Consider the following 24,276-nt stretch of genomic DNA (forward strand, 5'->3'; position numbering starts at 1 on the left):
TTGGGACAGCATAATTAAAGAGTCTGCAAAATAAGAATATTGAAAACCTAATAAAGCAGAATGGAGTTTCGAATGTAAACAATGCATAGGGTCCAACACACTATTTTACTAAGGTCTCATTGATCAGATCATCCAGTAGAGCTACCAAAGTAAACTCTTGGAATAACAGGGTTGGCTCTGGAAAACAAGTGAGACTCAAAGAACGTAGCAGGTGCTGAAAGTTGAACTTTGCAATAAATACCAGTGCTAGATCAAAATTACTCCATAGTCCGGTTGCAGTTGAGACAATGAGTATGTGTAATATAGCTTGAAGTGAAGATGACAACTATGTTGGTCTATATTGGTCATTGAAGGAAAAAAAAAAAAAAAAACAACTCAGGTGAACATATGGAAGCACACTGTCAATCATACTTAGATACCATGAGAGAGAGTGATAGCAATTTAATATTTTATATCTAACTGCATTAAATATCAGTTTCTTGTCTGGACTTTTTAAAATAAAAACCCGAAGAACACAATTTCAAAAGAATTTTGTGCCTCATTGAAGGCATCTAAGTAAACTACAGTCAGATTGATTCTTGATTCTTCTCATATTGAGTAATAATGTAGTCAACAATAAGAAATCCAAAGATAAGTAAATACAAAGATAAGTAAATATGTTTTACAAACAGTTGGGACAGAATGGTATAATATCTTCCATCAACTACATTTTCTGACATTCGGAAACTCCATTTGACAGGCTCTACTGGTTATTTGAACATGACACTCTGCTAAGTTTTTGGAGTTCACCTTCCCGTAAACAAAATTTCTGTTTGTGGCACTGTATAAATATACATTATATCTCATACTTTTCATGTTTTGTGATGAATTAAAACTGAGTTTTGACTTTTCACAAATTATCAACCTAACATATATTTTGGAAATAAAAAAATAATTTTTTCCTTTTATTTTTAAAATTGGACTCGACTTTCTGTCTTTTCCAAGATGGGATTCCAACTCTTTTGCAAAAGTTCACATCTCTGATATTACAGACATAGTTTGAAATACAGAATGGTCCACAAGACCACCAACATTGAATAACTATTCTGTTGACATCTCCAGAGCCTGAAGTACTCAAGTAGCACCAAAGGGAATCCATAAAGGTGAGTGTAAGCCAGCATAATGTCTGAACATCTCAGCAACCATGCAACGGATTTCATATGTTACAACAGTTATGGGATGTACTTGGCGACATTGCAGGGTAGAGATAATCAAGGGGAAACCCAAATGGACTTCTGCACATAAGACTAGTGTCTTGAACACTGCAATACATTGATAGGTGAAATAAATACAAATTACAGAGAGTTTATAAAAAAGATTTTAATAGAAAGTAATTGACCAACAATAAAACACAAAATTAATCACTTAAATTTGAACATCTGCTACAAAAATACAGTTTTGTTTACATATTTCCTTGCTCTATTAACTTCAATCAACATTTATTTAACAACACAACAATCAGGCTCCAAATTTCCATTGTATATCACATGCAACACTGATAAACATTCACACACACACATACTTTTTCTAACTGAATAGTACTTGGAGTGTTTTTATTGTACATTATTATTCTATTGAAGGCAACAAATAAGTGATTTTCAATGATTCAGGTGACTTATTATTCACTATTATTGAGAAATGCATGATCACTTGTATTTCATGAAAACAGGCATCATTGTTTTTTTGGAGAACATAGTAATGCCTAGTTTTCAACAAAATTTTATTGTTCTGCATCATCACTATTGTACAATTACTGATGATCATTTGGCTTGACATGACAAGTGTTATGGAAATTGACAACCTATTGTGTGAATTGTACTGATAGATCTCAAGATAGTTTTTATAAGAAGACTGCAGTGAGTCATCAGGAACAAAGTAACAATGATCTTTGCAGACAAGAAAATTCCATTTCCAGTGACATGGTTAACCTGATTTTTTATTGTGATATCATAAATAAAATGGGCTTATAAGGTTTAACTTTTTTAAATATTTATTAGGACAAATATGAATAACAATAATATTTATCACCCACATGTATTCATATTATTCCATCTACACTGTGAACAATCCAAAATTTTCTTCTTCAGCCCACAGTAATTTGATACTGTCTGCTGATAAGAAACAGACTAAAAGAATGATCTTTACACTGACTAGTTAACTATGCATGCCAACATTGTGCAGAACATACCTAAATCCACAGCTAATGCAGTATGAAAGTAATATATTAAGACTACATGGTGTTCTTCTAATGTTCACTGATCTCTTTCCTCAGGCCGTCGGTAAGGCAAACCGAGATGTAGGAAAATTGACTCTTCTGTAGGTGTGTCAACAATATGTCCTTTTATGATTTTTGAGCCCTGTAACAAAAGCAATTGTACTGTATATTTTTATAATTATTTTAGTAATTTAGTTTCATTTAAAATACACAAGTATTGCTTCAAAATATTTATAGTATTCAGGGATACAAGCCAGCAGTATACAAACAGCACATGGTAAAAAGCTGTACAGAATGGGAGTGGTCAGAAAGAGTTAAAATTGTTCACAAGCTTAGAGAGTTATATGAGGCAAGGAGAAGTGGTTAAAAGCACTGACAGGTCATAACTGCAGAACTTATATACAACTTGGCAGATGATGATGTAAACAAAAATGAAAAGTACTAGTGTCTCAAAAAAAGTGTCCAATGTGAGCACTTTCTGACATGATTTGACCAAAAATTTATTCTAAAGCATTGACTAGCACATTTAGAGAAAGTGATGCTACTATCATGAGATTAGACAAATGCGGAGCTAACAACAAAGTTCTGGAAACTCAGTTCCTTGCACCCAGTCCAGACATTGGAAATGCCATTTAACTTCTTCCACACACATATGTATGCTAATGAGGCGGTGCTAAATAAAGGCCTTTGATTTATTGTGCAGTAAACACAAAGATCTCCATAGTTACAATATACGATGATGAGCTATTCTGAATATACTTACTTCATTGAAGAACAACCCTTAAACCTTCTCTATGAAAAATGGCACAAAAAACATTAACATAAATGTCATCTTGGTGCAGACAATGCTGTCAGGTTTAAAGTCTCCTTCATGCACCTACTTTTAATCTGCGATGTCAGCATGCAAACCATAGTCTGTCAGTCCTTTTTTATTTTAGGCGCAGTTATGTAATTTGATAACTGTTATAACTGGTTTTAGCCACATGCTGGTGATCGATCTTCAGATTCCATACATCATAGGTAGCATTTGTTCACCAATTATTAGGTTGGTGCATAACTTTGCAGCATTTTTATTTTGCATGTTGCTATTCTGGTTGCTATAAATTTATTTACTGATTATCATTTTTCATTTGTAGTTCACTGTTGCTATTTGAATTTACATATTGTCATTTGGAGATAATGAGTGGAGCTGTGGATGCTAGGAAATGGAGTGCCAAATGAAGAAATTGGAACATTTCCAACACATCCTTCTGTTTGAGTTCAACTGAGGGGTGACAGCAGTGCAGGCAGCCAGAAATATTTGCACCATGTATGGAGATAATGCCATTGGACAGAAAACAGAAAGAAAATAGTTTTCTCTTTTTGAAGAGGATCATTTTGACATTAGTGACTCTTTACATTCAGGAAGACCTTCAGGGTTTGATGAAGATTGTTTAAATGTATCAATCCACAATGATCTGTATCAGTGTACCCAAGAACTGGTAGATGTGATAAACTGTGATCATTCTGCCATTGTGCGACTTTTGCTTGCAATGAAAAGGGTTTGAAAATCGCATGTATGAGTACTGTAGGCTCTAAGCCAATATAACAAAAATCAGAGGGTGGTCATATGTGCATCTCTGCTTGCTCATTGTCAACTGGCTTGTGAACAACATTCCTATCCTGTATCATTACTGTTGATGAGAAATGGTGTCTTTATGCTAACATCAGGAAAAGAAAGGAATGGTGGAGCCCAAACAAAGCAACAACACTCTATACAAAGAACAGTGCACATCCACAAAAGATAACGTTGTGCATCAGATGGAACTGCAACTGTATGGTGTATTACGAATTGCTTCCCTGAGGTATAACCATCACTGCTGATCTTTATTGTCAACAACTGACATGTCTTGCACTCATAGTACAAGAATAATAATTAGAAAGATTGTATGAAGTGAGGCTACTCCTCGATAACAACCAACCACATTCTGGTAGACTGACAAAGAGATGAGCTGGGAAGCCAATCTGCACTACCTTAGTCACCTGATCTTGCACTCTTGGATTTTCACCTTCCCTGCTCTCTATCAAACAACCTTCAAGGAACTTTCTTTCCAGATGAGAATGTGCTCCAAACATGGCTCGACAAGTTCTTTACCTCAGAACCCCATGATTTCCGCAATGCTGGAATCAAAAAGTTACCCTGCATTTGATTACAATCAAAGTGTTAAAAATATTTTTCCACATTTGTGAATATTAACTTCTGTTTACTGTGATTTACCACTTATCATGCAGCTTGGTAGCAAATGATGTTACTTGCCATGTAGCTAACAAAACTTTTCAGTCCCTGAAAACTGATTTTCACATAATATGTAAGAGAAGCTAATGATTTATACTTTTAATTTTGTTTTGAATTGGTAAAAATTCCCAATTTCCTGCTTTACTTTAGATAGAAGCTTGCTGAATATCTACCTGTCAATGTAAATTCCACCATTGTGAACCACAGTCAAGAAGGTAAAGTCTAAATGAAAATTATTTTTTGTGTCTCGTATGGCGAATGTGTAAATCACCGTTCAGATGAAAAGGATTTTTACTATCAACAACAGAATCCATTAACGAGTAAAAGTATTTGGAAGGGAGTGTAAGAATTCCAAGACCTTGAAAATCATTTCTGTAACACTTACGGTTATCTGCTTTACACAGTGTACCTACTGCTTACTCCTCCTGAATGAGCATTAACTATACCGGGAGAAGAACAGATTGCTGCTCAGCATAAAGGTGACTCACTGAGTTACACACAGGCACAACACAAAGGCTGTCACAAATTATAGCTTTCTGCCAAAGCCTTCTTCAACAAGGAAAACACACACGTTCACACAAGCAAGCATGCACACATGACCACTACCACTAGCAGCTCCTAATGGAATGTGACTGTCACACGAAAAGCAATCTGGATTGGGGTGAGGGAAAGCAGGATACAGGTAGGGGGAGAGAAGAGTGCAGTCTGGTGGGGTGTGCAGAAACTAAATGGTGGCCTAACAAGACTGCCAGGGGCAGCATCAGGAGGTGGAATCTGGAGGAGAGGAGGAAACAGGGAGTGGAAGTGGAGAGGAGCAGAGATGGTGAAAGGATGGGTGGGTGTACTGGTAGAGGGCAGTGAACAATGAGGGTGAGAGACCATGAAAACGTAGATGATGATAGGGCAGAGAGGGCAGAAATTGTTGGGTGGAGGATGTGTGGACAGTGAGTTATGGTAGTACAAGGGCGCTATAATTTAAGGAATAGAGAATGTGTTGTAAGGATAACACCCACCTGCGCAGTTCAGAAAAGCTGATAGTAGAGGGAGGATCTAGATGACCTAGTTTCTGAGGCTTTAATTTATTTAATTAAAATTTAATAAATAATAATAAATAATATGAATATAATAGAGGAAACATTCCAATTGGGAAAAATATATCTAAAAAAAAAAAAAAAAAAGATGATGTAACTTACCAAACGAAAGCGTTGGTATGTTGATAGAGACACTAACAAACACAAACACGCACACAAAATTCAAGCTTTCGCAACCCACAGTTGCTTCATCAGGAAAGCGGGAAAGACAAAAGGATGTGGGTTTTAAGGGAGAGGGTGAGGAGTCATTCGAATCCCGGGAGCGGAAAGACTTACATTAGGGGGAAAAAGGGAGAGGTATACACTTGCGCGCACACACAGACATATCCATCCGCACATATACAGACACAAGCAGACATTGTAAAGGCAAAAAGTTTGGGAGAGATGTCAGTCGAGGCGGAAGTACAGAGGCAAAGATGTTGTTGAAAGACAGATAAGGTATGGGCGGCGGCAACTTGAAATTAGCGGAGGTTGAGGCCTGGCAGATAACGAGAAGAGAGGATATACTGAAGGGAAAGTTCCCATCTCCGGAGTTCTGACAGGTTGGTGTTAGTGGGAAGTATCCAGATAACCCGGACGGTGTAACACTGTGCCAAGATGTGCTGGCCATGCACCAAGGCATGTTTAGCCACAGGGTGATCCTGATTACCAACAAACACTGTCTGCCTGTGTCTGTTCATGCAAATGGACAGTATGTTGCTGGTCATTCCCACATAGAAAGCTTCACAGTGTAGGCAGGTCAGTTGGTAAATCACGTGGGTGCTTTCACATGTGGCTCTGCCTTTGATCGTGTACACCTTCCGGGTTACAGCACTGGAGTAGGTGGAGTGGGAGGGTGCATGGGACAGGTTTTACACCGGGGGCAGTTCCAAGGGTAGGAGCCAGATGGTAGGGAAGGTGGTTTGAGGATTTCATAGGGATGGACCAAGGGGTTATGAAGGTTAGGTGGACAGCGGAAGGACACTCTTGGTGGAGTGGGGAGGAATCTCATTTCAGGGCAGGATTTGAGGAAGTCACATCCCTGCTGGAGAGCCACATTCAGAGTCTGATTCAGTTCTGGAAAGTATCCTGTCACAAGTGGGGCACTTTTGTGGTTCTTCAGTGGGAGGTTCTGGGTTTGAGGGGATGGGGAGGTAGCTCTGGTTATTTGCTTCTGTACCAGGTTGGGAGGGTAGTTGCGGGATGTGAAAGCTGTTTTCAGGTTGTTGGTGTAATGGTTCAGGGATTCAGGACTGGAGACGATTTGTTTGCCATGAAGACTGTGAAAGCTGTTTTCAGGTTGTTGGTGTAATGGTTCAGGGATTAAGGACTGGAGCAGATTTGTTTGCCACGAAGACCAAGGCTGTAGGGAAGGGACCGTTTGATGTGGAATGGGTGGCAGCTGTCATAATGGAGGTGCTGTTGCTTGTTGGTGGGTTTGATGTGGACGGATGTATGAAGTTGGCCATTGGACAGATGGAGGTCAACGTCAAGGAAAGTGGCATGGGATTTGGAGTAGGACCAGGTGAATCTGACGGAACCAAAGGAGTTGAGGTTGGTGAGGAAATTCTGGAGTTCTTCTGCACTGTGAGTCCAGATCATGAAGATGTCATCAATAAATCTGTACCAAACTTTGGGTTAGCAGGCCTGGGTAACCAAGAAGGCTTCCTCTAATCGACCCATAAATAGGTTGGCGTACGATGGGGCCATCCTGGTACCCATGGCTGTTCCCTTTAATTGTTGGTATGTCTGGCCTTCAAATATGAAGAAGTTGTGAGTCAGGATGAGGAAGGTATTGAGGAAAGAGGTTTTGGGTAGGGTGGCTGGTGATCAGCGTGAAAGGAAGTGCTCCATCGCAGCGAGGCACTGGACCTGCGGAATATTTGTGTATAAGGAAGTGGCATCAATGGTTACAAGGATGGTTTCCGGGGGTAACAGATTGGATAAGGATTCCAGGTGTTCGAGAAAGTGGTTGGTGTCTTTGATGAAGGATGGGAGACTGCATGTAATGGGTTGAAGGTGTTGATCTACGTAGGCAGAGATACGTTCTGTGGGGGCTTGGTAACCAGCTACAATGGGGCAGCCGAAATGATTAGGTTTGTGACTTTTAGGAAGTAGGTAGAAGGCAGGGGTGCAGGGTGTCGATGGGGTCAGGAGGTTGATGGAGTCAGGTTAAAGGTTCTGTAGGGGGCCTAAGGTTCTGAAGATTTCTTGAAGCTCCGCCTGGACATCAGGAATGGGATTACCTTGGCAAACTTTGTATGTAGTGTTGTCTGAAAGCTGACACAGTCCCTCAGCCACATACTCCCGACGATAAAGTACCACAGTCGTGGAACCCTTGTCCGCCAGAAGAAAGATGATGGATTGGTCAGCCTTCAGATCACAGATAACTTGGGCTTCAGCTGTGGTGGTGTTGGGAGTAGGATTAAGGTTTTTCAAGGAGGATTGAGAGGCGAGGCTGGAAGTGAGAAATTCCTGGAATGTTTGGAGAGGGTGATTTTGAGGAAGAGGAAGTGGGTCCTGCTGTTATGGAGGACAGAACTGTTCCAGGCAGGGTCCAATTTGGATAGTGTTTTGGGGAGTTGGATCATTAGGAGTAGGATCAGGATTATTTTTCTTCGTGGCAAAGTGATATTTTCAGCAGAGAGTATGAGTGTAGGACAGTAAATAGAAATTGAGATACAGCGAAAGTTGTTAGAACTAGCCGAAATGGTTGTTTAATGGGTGAAATGAACTGTTTGTGAGTTGGGAACGGTGGATTTTATAACAGCGGTAGTGTTGAAAGCGGGAAAAAAAATTTGGTTATAGTTTGGAAGTGGGTTACATATTATTGAGTATATACAGGCAGGATAAAATTGTATGTTAGATTATGCTAAAAAGGAGAAGATGAATACATAGTGAAACTACTTGCACAAACAAAAAGAGAACGTAAGATGACTGAAAAGATTTCGAAATGCAACAGTGACAATAACAAACGCAATTGTGGGGTTCAAAGTAATGATATAAATATAATAGAGGGAAATATTCCACGTGGGAAAAATATATCTAAAAAAAAAAGATGATGTAACTTACCAAACGAAAGCGTTGGTATGTTGATAGAGACACTAACACACACAAACACACACACACAATTCAAACTTTCGCAACCCACAGTTGCTTCATCAGGAAAGACGAAAGGATGTGGGTTTTAAAGGAGAGGGTAAGGAGTCATTCGAATCCCGGGAGCGGAAATACTTACCTTAGGGGGAAAAAGGGACAGGTATAAACTAGCACACACACACACATATTCATCCGCACATATACAGCCACAAGCAGACATTGTAAAGGCAAAGAGTTTGCGCAGAGATGTCAGTCGAGGCGGAAGTACAGAGGCAAAGATGTTGTTGAATGACAGGTGAGGTATGAGTGGCGGCAACTAGAAATTAGTGGAGGTTGAGGCCTGGTGGGTAATGGGAAGCGCGAATATATTGATGGTCAAGTTCCCATCTCCGGAGTTCGGATAGGTTGGTGTTGGTAGGAAGTATCCAGATGACTCGGACAGTGTAACACTGTGCTAAGATGTGCTGGCCGTGCACCAAGGCATGTTTAGCCACAGGGTGATCCTCATTACCAACAAACACTGTCTGCCTGTGTCTGTTCATGCAAATGGACAGTTTGTTGATGGTCATTCATACATAGAAAGCTTCACAGTGTAGGCAGATCAGTTGGTAAATCACGTGGGTGCTTCCATACGTGTCTCTGCCTTTGATTGTGTACACCTTCCAGGTTATAGGACTGGAGTAGGTGGTGGTGGTGGTGGTGGTGGTGGTGGTGGTGGTGGTGGTGGTGGGAAGGTGCATGGGACAGGTTTCACACCGGAGGTGAAGGGTAGGAGCCAGAGGGTAGGGTTATCTGGATACTTCCCACTTACACCAACCTATCAGAACTCCGGAGATGGGAACTTGCCCTTCAATACATCCTCTCTTCCCATTACCCACCAGGCCTCCACCTTTGCTAATTTCTAGTTGCCGCCGCTCACCTGTCATTCAACAACATCTTTGCCTCTGTACTTCTGCCTTGACTGACATCTCTGCCCAAACTCTTTGCCTTTACAATGTCTGCTTGTGTCTGTATATGTGCGAATGGATATGTGTGTGTGTGTGTGTGTGCGCGCGCGAGTGTATACCTGTCCCTTTTTCCCCCTAAGGTAAGTCTTTCCGCTCCCGGGATTGGAATGACTCCTTACCCTGTCCCTTAAAACCCAGATCCTTTCATCTTTCCCTCTTCTTCCCTCTTTCCTGATGAAGCAACCGTGGGTTGCAAAAGCTTGTATTTTGTATGTATGTGTGTGTGTGTGTGTGTGTGTGTGTGTGTGTGTGTGTGTGTGTGTTAGTGTGTCTATCAACATACCAACGCTTTCATTTGGTAACTTACATCATCTTTGTTTTTAGATATAATAAATAATTTAATTAATAAATGCTCTGAAGCAGCCATTGAAATCAAGCATGGTATATCCCCAGCTGCATGTTGTGCCACAAGGTTGTCTGTTTTGCTCTTGGCCACAGTTTGGAAGTGGCCATCCATCCTGATGGGCAGTGGGTTGGTATTCATACCAATATAACACACTGTGGAATGGTTGTAGCAGAGCTGGTATATGACATGGCTGCTTTCACAGGTGGCCCGGCCTTTGATGGTGCGGAATAGGAGGTGCTGGGTGGATGGACTGTGCAAGTCTTGCACAGAGATATGAGCACTGCAGCAAGTGGTTGGGGTTGGGATGGGGAATGACAGGAGTGACCAATATATTGTGGAAATTCACTGGACAACAAAACACCAGTTTAGGAAGGATGGGAAGGATCTTGGGTAGGATGTCTATCATTTCAGGGAATGACGCTAGATAATCAAAGCCCTGACGAAATATGTGGTTCATTTATTCCAATCAAGGGTAGTATTGAGTGATGAAGGGGGCACTCTTTTGTAGTTGGCTCTTGGGGGGTGGCGGGAGGGTTGCGGATGTATGGGGAAACGACATGGGAAATCTTTCCAGGCTAGGTCAAGAGGACAGTGCCTGTTTGTGAAGGCCTCTGTGAAGTTTTCAATATACTGAGAAAGGGAAATCTTGTCCCTGCACATACGCTGTCCTGGGATGCTGAGACTGTGTGTAGGGAGTTTTTGGTGTGGAAGTGATAGCAGCTGTTAAAGTGCAGGTAATGTCGGTGGTTGGTGGGTTTAATGTGGAGTGAGGCGTGGATAGAGCCATCAGAGAGGAGGAGGTCAATGACCAGGAAGATGGCACATTCAGTTGGGGAGGTCCAAGTGAAATGAATCAGAGAGAAAGTGTTGAGCTAGTGAAGGAATGAGGATAAGATGTCTTGGCACTGGATCCGTATCATGAATATATCATAACTGAACCTGAAACAGACCATAGGTTTGGGGTTTTGGGAGGCTAGCCAAGTTTGTTTGAGATGGACCATAAACAGGTTGGCATATGAGGGTACCACAGGGGTGCCCACGGCTAGACAGCAGATCTCTTTGTATACATTCCCTTCAAAGAAGATGTAGTTACATGCTAGGATACAATTAGTTAGGTATATGAGGAATGAGTAGTGGGTTTGGAGTCTGAAGGACACTGGGAATGGTAGTGTTCGACTGTGGCAAGACCTTGGGCATGAGGAATGTTGATGTACAGGGAAGTGGCGTCAATAGTGACCAGTAGGGAAACAGGTAGTAAAGGAGTGGGAATGGTGGAGAGTCGGTGAAGGAAGTGATCGGAATGTTTCTCATGGGAGGCTAGATTATGAGCAATTGGTTGGAGGCGTTGGTCAATAAAGGCCAAAATCCTTTCAGTAGGGACACAATAACCAGCTACAAGGGGGTGTCCAGGATTGTTGCATCTGAAAATTATAGGCAGCATGTAGAAGGTGAGTGAGCAGGGTGTTGCAGTTGTGAGGAAGGAAATGCATTCAGGGATGAAGTTTTGGTACGCCCCAAAGAATTTAAGATGGGGTTGGAGATTATGTTGGACTTTTGAGATGGGATCACTCTGGCAGTGTTTGTGGGTGGGTGAGCCAGACAGTTGCAGGGGCCTTCCATCAGGTAGTCATTATGACTCATCATGGCAGTGGTGAAGACTTTTGTCTGCAGGCAAGATGATAAGGTCAGGGTCTGTCTTGAGACTGAGTATGGCTGTTCTGGTCTCTGTTGAAAGGTTGGTGTTCTTAGAAAGGTACCTGAGGAGGGATGGGTGGGTGGAAGGATCATGTTTGGATGGTGGTACGAACTGGAAAGGTGGGGTTCAGTGTTGGAATGATGTTGGCTTTTGTTGGAAAAGAAGAGTATCCATTGCAAAGACAGTGTTCCAGGATTGTTTTGGCTATGGATTTGGTGACATGCTAATAGAAGATTTTAGTGGATGTGGTATGTTGAAGAGGTCTGCTAAGCAGGGTCTGGGTGCTGTGACAGGTTTACAAGGAGGAACAATGTGGGTAGGGCAGGAGTTGGATAATTGTGCCCTAAGGTTTCAGCAGGTTGGATAACTCATGGAGGTGGTGTGTGGATAATTCATGGAGGTGGTGTGTGGAGCACTCTTCCCGGTGCTGGAGAGCAAGAGATTCAATTTCAGAAATGTGACATATGTAGTAGGGATTGTACAGTTCTTGTATCTTGTAAAGGGAACAGAGGTGGTTCTGGGATTCCTGTGCCATGGAAATGTAATTTTATAGTACTAGGTTTGTGAAGGACAGGGACTGGGGGAATCTGAAAATGTGAAGGTCATTGTGAAAAGAGTGGGATTCAGAGAATGGAATTTTTCTGGCTAGGCCATTGGGGGACATTCCACGGTTTAAGCAGCATTTACGTGACAGGATGTGAGACTGAATTTTTGCCAGGAAAAGGGATGCTTTTTAAAACTGATGCAAAAATATGGTCCAAGAGTTCATTGTGGTAGGGATGGCATTGGGGAAATGTGAAGTGACATAGGAAATGGGCATATGAAGGTGTCAAGTTGTGGTGAGAGCTGGACAACAGTAAAAGGTGCATAAAGATGCTACAGGCATGCAGCAACACACAAATTCACAAAAAAACATGTACAATAAGTAAAAATACATGAAGACACATGGAAATATGTGAAATTACGTAAAAATATACACAAATATGTTAAAATACAAAAACATGGGAAGAAGGAATGGATGAGGTATGGGAGTTCATGGGCCACAGGTATGTACGTTTGGAAAATAAAACGCGAAAATGCACAAGGATGTGGGAGGGAATATGATCAATACGAATAATTATGGTTATTGGCTGGAAAAATTTTGGGCATAGGATGCCACACCAAGAGTAGTCCAGGAACGAGATACTTTTTGCTTGCAAAAAGTGAGGAAGAAGTTTTTTTTTTTAAATCTTGTTCATACAGTGTTCTGAGTCCAAGTTATTAACCTCCAAAACCCCCAGGACAACTTTTTAGCACTTGTATCAGGATTTTGCCAGTTACTTGTAAACTGCACTCTCTTGGAAATGTTACCCATACAAAATTGAAAGAGCATAAATTTTGCATCAAATGACCTTTTAAATGTCAAAATTGATGCAGCCATTTGGCCACAATCAGCTGTAAAATTTCGTTCATTTTTGTCAACTTGGCTAAAAAGCTGGTTCCAACATCTATAACTCAAAAACAGCTATTCCAAATAAAAAATTTAAAGTTATCAAACTTATGAAATTTCATGTTACAAAAGCATCTAGTTTTACATCTTCTGGCACTATTATGCTTTCATACACTTGAAAGCCAGAGTAATTTCATTCTGTTGTTGTTCTTTTAAGTCAAAATTATTCAATGAAATGAAATTTCCAGTGGGAAGACTGCTCTTTAATGAGCACATACGTGTTCTCTATGTATAGCTTTCTAATATTCTTCATTCATGTGTATCTTCATTCACTTTTATTCCAGCCTTAATTGGTAAGAGTGGAATGCTAAAATGAAAACCAAATACATGGTAATGGCCAATTGTATTTACGTATGAGCAATATATAATTTGTACAAATGGAACAAATAGAAGGGCATGACAACATTAAAAAAAATTAAAAATCAGAGATTAACATTTTATCAAATTTAAATTCCATCCAGGTCATTTGGAAGACTGCAGCAGGTCCTGGTGCAGCATCTGTTCTTCAGGATTCATAGCACCACCTTCACCAACTTCCCCATCCTTGGGTGTACCTCCTATCTCCTCCTCATCCTTGTCAAGCCCAATTTCTGAAGCATTCTTGCAATATAAGCCACAACAATGCTGGCTCATCGAGGGGTAGTTCAGTCCAGTATTGCGACATCAACATAATGCTGTTCATCCTGTTTTGCATGAGCATGAAACTGTCTTCGGTAGTGTGTGTGGTGCCACACCTTTTCTCATCCTCACAGGAAACAAGAATGACAATCTTTTCTTCCCCAGCCAAGATTGCACTTGATGGTAGAATTGCAGTGAGTGCCACCATGTTGTGTCCAATGTTGGAGGTAGCCTTTCATGTTTGAAAGATTTTCTCAGAGCAGACTTTACAAGAAGCTAGTACCTGAACTCGTACAAAGTAGTGCAGTTGGAATTTCCATACAGTGCTAAAATCAGCTATTCTCCAGCTTATGCTATTAAGTCTTGAAAGACTGAGTGTTTAACAAGAACTTTGAGGTGCAGTTGTTACTCCATAAGGTTTAGTAATTTCCCTATTTCTTGGCTAAAACAGTGTGCTATGACATTCTGTGAAGGCATTACTGAAAAGGGTAAATGCAGGATCAAAATTAAAAGAACTGCTAGAGTATTACACTCCTGCTGATTTCCTTCTTCCCGGTTTGTAGAAGTACAGGTTGTTGTAGTGGTTTCCTCGACCCGTTATGAGAACAAGCATGCCAATGTCCTCACTTATGAATGCTGCACTGTCAGACTTAGCAACTTGGGAAATAGATGTTTCCACAATTACTGAATTGGCTTCTTCTTCTGGCTGCAGTACTTTCATACCTCTATCCTCAAATTTCCACAAGAGCTTAAAAATCAAGTGGTTCTTGTCCTCCTATTTGCTAGTAACTTCTCCTGTGCGACTGCAGCATTTATATCTTCATCAGAAATGACATCTGATAGACATCTTGGGTAGACAAGAATTTAGACACTGAACACCTTCTTTCCCGACCAATGTTCCTGTCAGACTAAACAGCTGTGTAGGGGACTGCTATGATTTCTCCCACAAGATGGAAAGTTATAAACCCATTAATCATGCAGATGTTAAAATCGGCATTATCAGAGATGAAGCCTTCACTGGTTATGTTAGGCTGCTCAGGTTGTACAGTCAAGGATGCCTCAGGCAGGAAAGCTTCCATATATGGAGCTGCAAATCCAACTGCACTAAGAGAGTCAATAATAAATCTTGATCCAAATCTTTGTACATGAATGTACTGAGGGCAATCAATAGTGAAGATAGAAATGACTGTGGCCTTACTGCAGAAATCCCTGCATGTGACAAAGCAACACACTTTTTTCCCATTTATATAGAGTTCTTTCTTACTTACAAAAAAACAACAAAATCGAATTACTTTGACTTTCAAATGTATGTATGTTTGAGTGTGCCTAAAACTGAAAAGCTATATTCTTTTTTAACATGAAATTTCATGCTCTACGGCTTAGATAACTTGACATCTTTCATTTGCAGTAGTCGTTTTTGAGTTAGGCACTGGAGCCAGCTTTTTAGCCAAGTTGGTAAAAATGAACGAACTTTGATAACTGATTATGGCCAATGGCTGCACAGTTACTTGTCCTTTCATTTTGGCAAGGGCAACATTTTCAGTAGGATGCATAGTTTCCAAAATTTGTCCCATGGGTTATGGAGGTCGAAAACTTGGATTCAGCATACTCCCAACTACATACACAAGATAAAAAAATAAAATCTTCTACCTCATCTTTTGCAAGCAAAGGGCCTTTTTGTGATGCTGTTACTGGACTACAGTCCACACAGTCACGTGGCTGTGTGTTGTGTGCAGGCGCGATTGTTGATAAACTGGGGCTCGGGAGTCGGGGTGAGTGCAGTTTGGAAGGCAATGAAAAAACACAAGAAGGAAGAGAATGAATGGATACTGAGAAGAGCAAACCTTTAGGAATAGTAACAAAGGAATATCCATCCTTACACCACTCCCAATCTCAAACCACTGCCACACTGATCACACCCTTGTGGAAGACCCAGGTGTGAGATCTGTGCAATCCATCCACCCAGCACTTGCTATTTCAGTCCTATCACAGACTTATCCTACCCCATCCTAGGCCAGGCTACCAATGAAAGTAGCCCTGTTGTGTACCAGCTCTGCTGCAATCATTGCTCAGTTTTTTGTATTGGTATGACCATCAACCAGCTGTCCACCAGGAAGGATTACCACTGCCAAATTGGTGAAGAGCAAAGTGGACCACCCTTTGGTAAAATATGCAGCTGAACATACATTGCTTGATTTCAGTGGTTGCTTCACAACCCAGGCCATGTTGATTCTTCCCCTCTCAACTCTCATTTGTGTGCCGCCTCCTCCCAATGCACAATTGCATTTGACCATCCTTTCTCCTTCCCTGCTCCACTCTATTTCCACACCCATTTTTTCCCCCACACCCCACCTACCAATGCTGCACATGGCAGTCTTGTCAGGCCACAATCTAGTAAACTGTACCCTGCTATACCTTCCCCTTTCTTGCCCCACTCCAGATTGCTATTTTTGTGACAGCCACATTTGGGTCAGATCTGCCAATGATAGCAGTCATGTGTGCAAGAGGTGAGCCTGTTTGTGTGACTCTGCATGTGTGTTTTCTTTGCTGAAGAAGGCTTTGGCAGAAAGCTATACTGTGTAACATTCTTTTTGTTGTGCCTGTCTACAGCTCAACTGGTCATCTGTATAGTGAGTACCAATCTAACCTTTCCCTAATATTGTTGATATTCCAACCTAGAGCTTCCATTGTTTGATTTTTGCCTAATGGTTTTTCTTCCATCCCACAACTCTGTGTTATTTTCCTTTGTTACTATTCTCTAACACATTATTTTTCTCAGTATTTTTTGATTGCCTTTCAAACCACATATACTCTGACTACTCTGACTTCCAGCCCCACTGTATCAATGATCTTGTCTTCACACAACGCATGGCTACGTGACCGTGCAGATAGTTACTGCAGCATCTCATGCCCCAAATTCTTCCTGCTGACAATTATAATTATTCCTATTGACCATATTTCCTCCTCCTCCATTGCATGTTTTCGCATTTTATTGTCCTACCTGCCCATGCCCAATGAAATCGCATTCCTCATTAGTTCCTTTTTTTTACATATTTTTTTAAATGTTTCTTACATATTTGTGGATATTTTGACATATTTTCATGTATCATTGCATATTTTTATGTATTTGTGCATGTTTTGGGCATCTATGAATGTTTTTGCATGTCAGTATGTATTTTTATGCACCTTTCACTGTTATCCAACTCCCTTCACAGCCCATTCCCCCCTCCCCCCCACCCCCCCACTCCCAATGATGACCCTGACACAATAGGCACCTACTCCACCTTTTTCCACCAGTTTAGAAATGCATCCCTCTACCTGGCTAAAATCCAGTCCCACATTCTGTTCCTTAAATGCTCAGCAAACCACTGAACTCCCCCCACAATGGCGTAACCACAAAAATTCCGTTCTCTGGATCCCATTCTTCTTTTCACAATGACTTTCACCTTTTCAGATTCCACCAGTCCTTGTCCCTTACAAACCTGGTGCTACAAAAATACATTTCCATGGCATAGGCATCTGAGAATCAAATCTGCTCCCTCTGTGACATATTGCTACTGTGCAATCTCTACTACATATGCCACATCTCTGACGAATCCCTTGCTTTCCAGCACCTGCAAGAGCATTCCACATGTCATCTTTATGAGATCTTTGGGCACCACTATCCGAGCCCTATCCTATCCACACTGTTCCTCCTCGTCAGTCCTTCATAGCACCCAGACCTGCTTAGAGGACCTTTCCAACATACCACATCCCCAAAAATGTCCTGCCAGCACTCCATCAAATGCACAGCCAAAACAATCCTGGAACACTGTTGTTAACTTTTCCACCAAAATCCACAGCCCCACAGATGTTTTAGTCCTATTCAAAGGCTTCATCTTCAGCTCTTCACCCAATTTTAACCATGTTGGACTTGTCTAAGATTTACTCTTCTCCAGGTCCCTTCCCAAGAACACCAACCTTTCAGCAGAGGATAGGATAGCAATAATCAGTCTCAAAACCCTGATCTAGTCATCGTACCTGAGTTGCTACGTCTGCCAATCGCCTGACTCGTCCAACTATAAACTGTATCAGATCAATTCGATCCCAGAAGTCCAACCTAACCTCCCATCCCTGCTTAAAGCCTTAGGCTCTTTGCAGAACCTCGACCCTGAATCCATTTTCTTCCTCTAGTAGTGACACCCTGCACACCCACCTGCTACATGCTCCCCAAAATTCACCAACCCAACAATCCTGGATTCCCCATTGTAGCTAGTTATTGTGCTTCCACTGCAAGGATTTTAGCCCTCATTGAACAGCAACTCCAACCAATTGCCCATAATATAGCCACCCATGTTGAAGATACCAATCACTTTCTTAACTGACTCTCCAGCATCCCCATCCCTTTACTTCCTGGTTCCCTACTTGTCACTGTTGATGCCACTTCCCTATTCACCAGCATTCCTCATGCTCATCTAACTAACTTTATCCTGACACAACTACTTTTCCTTTGAAAGGAATGTATACAAACAAATCTACAGCACAGCAATAGGTGCCGGCATGGCACCCTCCTATGCCAACCTGTTTATGGGTTATCCGGAGGAAATTTTCGTAGCCTCCCAAAACTCTGGTCTCGTTCAGGTTCTTTATGACATCTTTATGATATGAACTCAGGGCAAAGACATTCTAGCCTTGTTTCTTCACAATCTTAACACTTTCTCTCCCATCTGCTTCACATGATCCTCCTCAACACAACATGCCATCTTCCTTGACACTGACTTCCTCCTCTCTGATGGCTTTATCTACACCACTGTCACCATTAAAGCTGCCAACCACCAACAGTACCTGCATTTTGACAGCAGGCATCCCTTCCACACCAAAAATTCACTCTCCTACAGCCTGCATAGCCAAAGACAGCGTATCTGCAATGACCATAACTCCTGTTCCCAGTATACTAAGAGACTCACAAATGCTTTCACAGACAGGAACTGCCCCCCCCCCCCCCCCCCTCGGCCTAGGCCTAGGCTGCAAACAGATTTTTGATGTCATTTCCTCACACTCTCCCAAACCTCCCACCAGCCCCCAAAAACCAGTTACAAAAGAGTGTCCCCTTTGTCATTCAATACTACCATTGACTGGACCAACTAAGCCACATCCTTTGTCAGGATTTTGATTATCTAGCATCATGGTCTGAAATGATGGACACTCTATCCAAGATCCTTCCAACCCCTCCCAAAGTGGTGTTCTGTCACCGATGCAACCTCCACAATATCCTTGCCCACCCCAATGTCAGTCTCAATCCCACTCCTTCACACAACATGCTTGATTTCAATAGCTGCTTCAAAACCCAGGCCATCTAGATCCTTCCCCTATTACCAGCTTTTCTGAACTGCACAGATGGCAATTATCCTTATCACATTCTTCCTCCTAAAGTTATCCCACTCTCATCCTACAGTAATGTAATATCCCCACACCCTCCACCCAACAGTTTCCACCCTTTGTGTCCTACCAACTCCTCCCTTTTCACTGTCCCTCACCCTCATTGTTTGCTGCCATCTGCCAATGCACACACCCATCCTTTCACCTTCCCTGCTCCTCTCCACTTCCACCCCCTTTCCCCCTCCCCTCCCCCAGATTCCATCTCCCAATGCTGCCCCTGGCAGTCTTGTTAGGCCACCATCTAGTTCCTGCAGACCCCACCAGACTGCTCTCTTCTCTCCCCCTACCTGTATCCTGCTTTCCCTTCCCCTTTTTCACTCCCCTCCATATTGCTTTTCGCATGAAGACTGCATTCCAGTTGGGGCTGCCAGTGGTAGTGGTCACATATGCATGGGGTGTGCTTCCTTGTGTGAATGTACATGTGTTTTCTCTGCTGAAGAAGGATTGGCTGAAAGCTATTAGGTGTAACAGTATTTTTTTGTATTTGTCAGCAATTCAATGGATCAACTTTAATGTCAGTAGAACACTATCCTTTTCATAATATTGTTGATTTTCTAAAGTGGAGCTTCCACATTTGAATAAGCATGTTATATGCATTAGGTGCATTACCCTATAAGGTAATTTATTAAGCTAATAGAAACTGAAAGTACAGAAAATAAGCCAACACTTATGGCTTTAGATCGACTTAATGAGAGTTGCTTCTAAGGAGAGAACTGCTGAACTGAGTTACTTGATTAGTTTATCTTAATGTTGACTCCTTTTAAACCAGTCCAGTTAGACACCAGGGAATTTTTCATTGGCATTTCCAGCTAACAGTCACACAATCAAAGATGAGGTCACAGATTATATCAAAACAATAATTTCCCTCATTGCTGCTCTTCACAGGCACGTAGCTGGATTTTACCATCCAGAGGACACATTATTTCAATGCTCCGACTGTTTGCCATCTTCATGTGAGATTGCAAGTTCACAATCATGCCAGAACATGGCCACACCATGGATTATTTTGTAAGTGATGCCTTCAAAGGAGAAGTAATTTTAGATAAATATATAGTTGATCATGGTGACCAGGAAGGTGGTTGTTCTAAAATCATACTACTGTACAACCAATTAAAAGAATGAGGGAATGCGAATAAATGTAAGAAATGGAGTTAAGCCACATGCCCTCCAAGTTGGTAAATAATGTTTTGAATGGATTTTTGAGTCCATGATAGTGGACCAGAAAACACGCAGGCATGTACCTCTGACAGTTAACAGACTACCTGCAGGAAATGTATTAAACTTCATAAAGCAGCCTAAAATCAGTTTTAATAAGGTTATGCAGACATAGCTGGAGAATCCTAGTTGGTGAAGGCCAGCTTTGTATTATTTTCCACAGAAAATTTTCTACTAATGAGGACTGATTGATGTACTGCAACAGCTACTGACATTTTGTTTTAAGACCTAACAATCTGCAGTGATTTAACTTTAAAAGCAATAGTCAGTGGTTTATCTGACCATGGCGGTCAAATGTTGGCAGTAAAATTTACTAGCTGGTTAGGTACAGATCATAGAAGAGAAGTATTGTATCACAGAAATGTAAACAATGACTGCATGACAAGTTTAAAAAAGACATTACGAGAAGAATTCTGGGTAGAAATTTATAAAGTAAGCAGAATTGATAGAAAGTTTACCTGTCTCTTAAACATATTCCTAGATCATTTTGTGTTGTTTTCCTCTAAAACCCATAATGGCAAAGTTGAACAGAAACAAGATAGGGAGTGAATAACTAGTAGTATTGAAGTATCCTGTGCTGGGAAGAGCTCTTTACGTAATTCAGAGAACAAGCACTAATGAAGATTTGAAACACCATTACCACCAATATTGTGAAAGGCCATGGCTACATTAAAAGGCCAGATGCCTGTACTATGCTAAAAAAAAAAATCACTTGAAGAATAAGGCAAAAATTATCTGGAATGCTAGTAAACTAGAGACAAACAAAAATAGTAATTCAGATGAAATATAGTCCCCAGGAAATAGTTCTTTCAGAAATGGGAACAGTTTCAAATCATTGACCATCAAGTTCATTTATTAGTTTCTCAAAAAGGCAGCAAACACAGAACCTAATGATAAACAAACAAATACAGGTGCAGTTTAGTTACTTGTGCAAAAATTGCATGCACCACTAATAGACATAGATTCAAAGATAGAACCTCTAAGGAGAGTACAGAATTTAACAGGTCATTGTTGCTGTTATGTTCTTCAATCCAAAGACTGGTTTGATGCAGCTCTCCAGGCTGCTGTGTCCTGTACTGGTGTCTTCATTTCCAAATAACTACTGGAACCTACATTTGTCTGAATCTGTTTAGTGTATTCACATTTTTTTCTCCCTCTACAAATTTTACTCCTGTTTATTATTAATGTAATATAAAAATCATGTGCTTACTTTATATTCCTAGAGAATTTTTTGTTGTATTCCCCTAAAACCCTTAATAGCAAAGTTGAACAGAAACAAACATAAGGAGTGAATAATTTCTAGCATTAAAGTATCGTAATCTGTCTGTAATCAATGACTGATTTGAGGCATAATTTCCTGCCAGACTAGAATATGCTGTGCTAACACCCATCTACAAAACTGAAAATAAGCAAACTATCTCTAATTATGAGAAAGTCTCTTCTGGCAAAACACTGACTCAATTGAGTTATGTAAATAGAACTTGTTTAGTGCCTGTCAGTTTGGTGTTCATAAACGATTCTCCACAGGGAAGGCAGAACAACTCATAAATACAGTCCTGGCATAACTAAAGAAGGAAAATTATAGCGATTACATAGACTTTCCCAGTGTAATAAATGTTGTAGCTGTTTACAGGTATGCAGACAGATTTTATCATCCCAATGACACAATGTTTTGACAGATCAATTGGCCACCAACTTTAAGTGAGAATGCTGGTACACAATCACATCAGATTTATACCTGTGGAGCAGGCTGCTGCAGTTGTGCAAAAAGTAGAAGGACTGCTCTCTTGAGAAGCAAAGAATTTCAGTGCTGTACGCAGTAGAAACTAATAATTTTATATTTTATTTGGATAACCATATTTCGATGGATTCCTTATCCATCCCAATAATGGAAAGCCAGAGCAATAATTTGTGTTTCCTTAAACACCATTTTATGCCCTTCATTGAGACAATATTCAACAATGACTGGTTCGTTAGGCTGAAGCAAATGTGTGTGATGTTGATGTTCCACACATCAGTCATAAAACATACATAAAGTCTGTCTAATACAAGCCCTTTTCACAATGACAGGGAATTTTATATACTCCAGATTTCCTCAATCCCAAACATCTTTACCAGATCCAAGAAGGCTCTAGTTTTGGCCAAAGCCAAAAGGACACTTTCTATGTCATATTTTCTGAGGATTCTTGAAATTTTCATAGAAATGCTCCCTGCAAAGGGTAAAATAGCAATTATATTTACAGGTGTCCATTGTTGGTGCATATGGTTGGAAAGCATGAACAATATGATGATAAATATATCCATTTTCCTGAAAACAACCTCAAGGTAATTGAGTTCCTGTATCAAATTATGAGATTCCAAAATAACATAAGCTCTCTTGACCAGTGTACATGAAACACCCATGCATTGACGTGATGGATGACAACTAGTAGCATTGAGGTAGCAGTCCATTTGCATAGTTTTATGGTATACTGTGTGTCCTTAAGTCCAATAATCATTTATGTGTACTAAAAACATCAAAAAAGGTAATGTGCCATCTTTTTCAGTTTCCACTGAAAATTTGATTTGTGGATTACGGCAGTTAAAATGATCTAAAAGTAGAAGAAGTGCTTCTATTCTATGTGGCCAAACAATAAAAATATCATCCGTGTATCTCAAAAAACAAGTGGGTTTATGAGAAGAAGTCATGAGTGGGGTATCTTCAAAATCTTCCATGAAAATATTGACGGCAACAGGAGAAAGAGTACTCTCCCTACCACACTGTCAGTTTGTTCAAGAAATGTACCATTAAATAAAATATAATTGATGTCAATACACGGCAACACAGCTCAGTAGCTGTATCAGTCAAAAACTGACCAATTCGCAAAAAGAACCCTCCAAAGGTACCCAAGTAAAAGGTGAAAAAATATCAAAACTAACTATGTTGCAACGCATAGGGACTCCAAGCAGCAAATAAAATCAATTGAGATGGATATATAATGTTGATATTTCCCCAACCAGGTGCTAAGAACAGAAGCAAGATATTTGCCAAATTATAATTAGGAATCCCCAAATTGCTGATAATCAGAAGAAGTGGTTTTACAGGTTCATGAACCTTGGGTACACCATACAACCTTGGTAATACAGCCGGCCATCGATGAAATTTTTGTTCATGCTATCCCATTTGTACTACCATCTGATCCAGCAATAGAAACTTGTAAATTGGTTGCTTTTTTATCATTTGCAGAGAGTATTTCTTTGAAAATTTCCAGAATCCTTAGTAAATATGATATTAAAAGTGTCCTTTTGCCTTTAGCCAAAACTAGAGCCATTTTGTGATCTGGTAAAAGTGACTTGCGGTTGAGGAAGTCTGGAGTACATAAAATTCCATGTCATTGTGGAAAGGATATTGGACACACTATTCATACTGTTTGTGACTGCTTTTATTAGCACCTATTGCCAGTGGTACTGTAATTTTTCACTTCACAGAGGGCAGTCCTTCCACTTCTCGCACATGCACAGAAGCCTTTTCCCAAGGTATAAAGGAACAACCATATCTGATGTTACCTCAGTTCTGGCATGATTGTGAACCTGCAATCTCACATGAAGATGGCAAATAGTCGGAGCATTGAAATAATGTGTCCTCGGGATGGTGAAATCCAGCTGCATGCCTGTGAAGAGCGGCAATGAGGGAAATTATTGTTTGATATAATCTGTGACCTCATCTTTGATTGTTTGACTGTTAGCTGGAAATGCCAATGAAAAATTCCCTGGTGTCTAACTGGACTGGTTTAAAAGGAGTCAATCCAT

General features: G+C 40.7%; 1 protein-coding gene across 4 annotated transcripts in view; it reads right to left on the reverse strand.

The window, feature by feature from the left end:
• Positions 1 to 1,337: 1,337 nt before the first annotated feature.
• Positions 1,338 to 24,276, reverse strand: part of LOC126278460 (DNA polymerase lambda-like) — a 163,237-nt gene continuing 140,298 nt past the window's right edge. For 3 of the 4 annotated variants that reach the window (XM_049978596.1, XM_049978593.1, XM_049978592.1), the window contains one exon: positions 1,340 to 2,396. In XM_049978596.1, the coding sequence (XP_049834553.1) occupies positions 2,292 to 2,396 (105 nt within the window). In that variant the 3' untranslated portion in view covers positions 1,340 to 2,291. Of the gene's footprint in view, positions 2,397 to 24,276 lie in introns of all 4 variants that reach the window. The other variant, XM_049978594.1, reaches the window with a different exon arrangement.

This window comes from Schistocerca gregaria, chromosome 6 (assembly GCF_023897955.1).
Source record: "Schistocerca gregaria isolate iqSchGreg1 chromosome 6, iqSchGreg1.2, whole genome shotgun sequence".
Classification (NCBI taxonomy): Eukaryota; Metazoa; Arthropoda; class Insecta; order Orthoptera; family Acrididae; genus Schistocerca; species Schistocerca gregaria.